The sequence below is a fragment of the Ctenocephalides felis genome, unplaced genomic scaffold (genome assembly GCF_003426905.1).
Source record: "Ctenocephalides felis isolate EL2017-DRISC unplaced genomic scaffold, ASM342690v1 CF-g0.4_SCAFFOLD_03570, whole genome shotgun sequence".
NCBI classification, from domain to species: domain Eukaryota; kingdom Metazoa; phylum Arthropoda; class Insecta; order Siphonaptera; family Pulicidae; genus Ctenocephalides; species Ctenocephalides felis.
Window position 1 is genome coordinate 13,089,470 of NW_020539724.1, and position 5,162 is coordinate 13,094,631.

At 29.3% G+C, this 5,162-nt stretch overlaps 1 protein-coding gene across 1 annotated transcript; it reads right to left on the reverse strand.

The window, feature by feature from the left end:
- Nucleotides 1–70: 70 nt before the first annotated feature.
- Nucleotides 71–1,219, reverse strand: LOC113383168 (kxDL motif-containing protein CG10681-like; the record flags this gene model as incomplete). The annotated part of the gene is given in 3 exon segments (XM_026621414.1): nt 71–730; nt 795–968; nt 1,046–1,219. Coding segments are annotated over 3 exon segments (726 nt in total). The 5' UTR covers nt 1,213–1,219.
- Between the last annotated feature and the right edge of the window lie 3,943 nt (nt 1,220–5,162).

The following is a 5,162-nucleotide window of genomic DNA, read 5'->3' on the forward strand; positions in this document are numbered from 1 at the left end:
GTGTTTAATCTTTAATATGTAAATTAGATTATATTGATGGGTTTTATAATTGATGTTTCATCTTCATTAGAGCTTTGAAGATTGCGCTGACATGAGAAGCGTACCTCTTAAAAGAAAAGGTACAGACCTGAGTGAAGGTGGACCATCAAATAAAAAATAATTATTTCCATCATCAATGTGTTATTGTTTATTATTTGAGTTGAATTTTATAAGTATATATTTAATATCATAATGCATTTAAACTACAATTAAGCTGGCAACATTTTAATAACTATTTTTATATTAATATATAAAAAAATATAAATAAAACATAATTTAATGAATTAATTCTAAAAACATTCATTTTCATCCTGTATCTGTACTACAGTCAGATGATTCATTGGAGTGACTAGAAGAATGATCTGTTGAACTGCTTGTACTTGTGCTGTTTGAGGCTACCAGAGATCTCCTTTTATAGTTCATATTATCTTTTGAATTTTTGAGAGATAATTTATGTAAATTTTCATCATCTTTCTTGTGCTCTGGTTTAGCTTTGCTCTCACTTTTACTACACATTTCCTTTTTATCGGTAGTTGCTAAATTATTCTCAGATTTACTGCATTCTTTGGTACCTATTCTATGTTTAACTTCTGGTGTAGATGGTTGGGCCTCACAAGCAATTTCATCTTCTTCTAATATTCCATCTGTTAAACGTTTCTGAGCTTCTTTGAAAGCTTCTGGATACTGATTGCTGGAAGAAATAAATATATAATATATTTCTTCAACAATATTAAAGTAATTTTTTTATGAATTACCTTAATTTAGTTTTAATAACACGGATTTTTTTAAATATGTAATCTAAATCCTTTTTCATATCAACTAATTGTTGCGTGTACTTTTTAAACTCAGCCCCAGCACTTCGTAACCTTCCGGCACTTAATGAATTGCAATTGATAAGCATTTCATTAGTTTTCTCAAACCGTTGCAGCCTAAAATATACAGCAATGTATATAATTAATATTTGTATTATCCAGTAATTGTTATTTAGCAGCACTGTCACACTGACATTTGCTTCTGAGCTCTGATCATTGATTCAACATCGCCCTGGTTTACAAGACCAGCCAAGCCTTGTATGAAAACTTCTGGGGCAGTGTAGTTTTGGAAGCATTCTATACTGTATTCACTTTCTGGAGTTATTTCTCCTTGCTCCATTATAAGGTTTGAATTAAACATAAATATGTTTGACAGCAGAATGAATGCAAGTTGTGTATTGCCATGTGCTGGTATATTTCTTGGAACTTTGGTATTGCTAGTAGTTTCGAAATGTCCCCTAACTGAATTTTTATTCAAAATAAAATAAGATACAATTTATCTTGTAAAAATTTAAAAGAAATCTAAGATCATATTATAATTATTGTATCATATCATATATAATTTAGCCGTAATTTTGCTATTTAAATTTTCTGGTTTGAACTCACATATTTTTCCTCCTTTTTTTATTATTAATAACATAATAATAAAACAAAAAAATAAATTTTGTCTCTATTATATCATATTGCATTAACAAGTATTTAACATATTTTGAATTATCAAATTTATTTTATAGAGCAGTAAGCAACCTCGAAGAATTACAAATAGGTAATTTTGAAATCAAATTGCTTAATGAGTGTTCTCTTACATATTGTAAAATCTACTAAAATTGGTAGTAAATCCACTACAATGAGTGTAGTAGTAAAATTACTATAAGGTGTGTAGTAATTTATAAATTACTACACACCTAACCTACTATTATAATAACAATGAGTATAGTAAATCCACTACAATGAGTGTAGTAAATCCACTACAATGAGTGTAGTAAATCTACTACAATTGATAGTAAATTTACTACAATGAGTGTGGTAGTAAATATTCTACTACAATGTGTATAGTAATTTAATATCAATGGGTATAGTAAATCTACTACAATGAGTGTAGTAAATCTACTACAATGAGTGTAGTAAATCTACTACAATTGATAGTAAATTTACTACAATGAGTGTGGTAGTAAATATTCTACTACAATGTGTATAGTAATTTAATATCAATGGGTATAGTAAATCTACTACAATGAGTGTAGTAAATCTACTACAATGAGTGTAGTAAATCTACTACAATTGATAGTAAATTTACTACAATGAGTGTGGTAGTAAATATTCTACTACAATGTGTATAGTAATTTAATATCAATGGGTATAGTAAATCTACTACAATGAGTGTAGTAAATCTACTACAATGAGTGTAGTAAATCTACTACAATTGATAGTAAATTTACTACAATGAGTGTGGTAGTAAATATTCTACTACAATGTGTATAGTAATTTAATATCAATGGGTATAGTAAATCTACTACAATGAGTGTAGTAAATCTACTACAATGAGTGTAGTAAATCTACTACAATTGATAGTAAATTTACTACAATGAGTGTGGTAGTAAATATTCTACTACAATGTGTATAGTAATTTAATATCAATGGGTATAGTAAATCTACTACAATGAGTGTAGTAAATCTACTACAATTGATAGTAAATTTACTACAATGAGTGTGGTAGTAAATATTCTATTACAATGTGTATAGTAATTTAATATCAATGGGTATAGTAAATCTACTACAATGAGTGTAGTAAATCTACTACAATGAGTGTAGTAAATCTACTACAATGAGTGTAGTAAATCTACTACAATTGATAGTAAATTTCCTACAATGAGTGTGGTAGTAAATATTCTACTACAATGTGTATAGTAATTTAATATCAATGAGTATAGTAAATCTACTACAATGAGTGTAGTTAATCCACTACAATGAGTGTAGTAAATCTACTACAATGAGTGTAGTAAATCTACTACAATTGATAGTAAATTTACCACAATGAGTGTGGTAGTAAATATTCTACTACAATGTGTATAGTAATTTAATATCAATGGGTATAGTAAATCTACTACAATGAGTGTAGTAAATCTACTACAATGAGTGTAGTAAATCTACTACAATGAGTGTAGTAAATCTACTACACATGGTAGTAAAGTTACTACAATGAGTGTGGTAGTAAATATTCTACTACAATGTGTATAGTAATTTAATATCAATGAGTATAGTAATTTAATATCAATGGGTATAGTAAATCTACTACAATGAGTGTAGTAAATCTACTACAATGAGTGTAGTAAATCTACTACAAATGGTAGTAAAGTTACTACAATGAGTGTGGTAGTAAATATTCTACTACAATGTGTATAGTAATTTAATATCAATGAGTATAGTAATTTAATATCAATGGGTATAGTAAATCTACTACAATGAGTGTAGTAAATCTACTACAATGAGTGTAGTAAATCTACTACAATGAGTGTAGTAAATCTACTACACATGGTAGTAAAGTTACTACAATGAGTGTGGTAGTAAATATTCTACTACAATGTGTATAGTAATTTTATATCAATGAGTATAGTAAATCTACTACAATGAGTGTAATAAATCTACTACAATTGGTAGTAAATCTACTACAATGAGTGTGGTAGTAAATATACTTCAATGTGTAATTTAATATCAATGAGTATAGTAAATTTACTACAATGAGTGTATTAAATCTACTACAATTGGTAGTAAATCTACTACAATGAGTGTGGTAGTAAATATACTACAATGTGTGTAGTAATTTAATATCAATGGGTATAGTAAATCTACTACAATGAGTATAGTAAATTTACTACAATGAGTATAGTAAATCTACTACAACTGGTAGTAAATCTTTCTTCTGCCACTCTCCTCAGAACTTTCTCATTGGTTCTCTTATTTGACCACTTTATCTTCTGCGTTCGTCTCCAGCACCAAAGTTCAAAGCTGTTTAATAGCTTTTGTCGATCTTTCCTAGAGTCCATGTCTCTGATCCTTGATCATTTTTGTGAATGTCGCTTTTGCGCTTTTGTAATGTAGGTTGGGTACTCTATGCACTTTATAAATTCTGCATCTGCAAATCTAGTTCGTTAATACGCGTTTATCTAAATCTTTCCAATTATCTTTATACATTTGCGTGCTTGTTTTACCAAGATGTACCAACATGTACGTACGTATGGCTAAATAGTGAAAATCACATTATTTTTCAATTATTTATCGCTTAGCCTGAACTGAAGTTCCGAGCCGGGCGCAGGCGGCTGAGTTTAGGGCCGGCACATGTGATACGGGGTATTAGTGGACAAAGTTTGCACGAACACGGCACAGATGTTATAAATTCCGTCATAATATATTTTAAACTGTTCGAAATGGAAGCTTATTGAAGGCGTAGTCCATTAATGTCGGAGGTGTAAGGAAAAAATCCTTTAGGTCACAACTTTTTTGAAATGGTAAAAATATTTGCACATGGGCGGTTTAATTAATACCACTTAACTATTGCAATATAATTAGAGTTAAATTATATCTCTATTTTTATTAATTTTTGAAGTTAAACTTCTTTAGGCGCAACTAGGGTGTAAATACGTACAAATGCAACGGAAGTGCGTTACGGCAGATAAGACGAGTGCCAATAATTCATCATTCGCTCTCGATGATATCATTTCTATACGGGTCGATTGTGATTAGTCGTCGCATATGTGAATAGAGATCTGTCGTTGTATGCGTACCGGCCTCAACGTTGTACGCGTACCGATATCAAAGGAAATCGGCAGAGATAAATAAACATTTTAAAGTTACATCGTAGTACAAATCTTGATTTAATGAAAAATACTTGAATCAGAAGAATATTTTACCCTGTCCCCCGTAAATAATTATAATGAAAATAATAAAACAAATGCAGCATTTGCGCCGTGTATGAAACATAATTTTATTGAAATAATTTCTATATTATTCCTAGTTTCTATAAATCTTTGAAGTTATTGAAATGAAGAATATTTTTTAGGAAAAACAGATATTACAGCTGTTCAAAGAATGAGATTATATCGCCAGCGAGAAAGTAAAAAAATCCATCAGTCAATGAATGTATGTTAATTTTAATTACATGAAGTTCTTCAAACCCAATTATTACATGAGTGGAGTTGCGAAAACAATATTTGTTTAGGCGTTGTTTAATAGAATCCACTATGTGAACGAATATTATAGAATTTATTAATCAGCAATTACTTCATTTTTCTAATGAAGGTTCATTTCTAAATG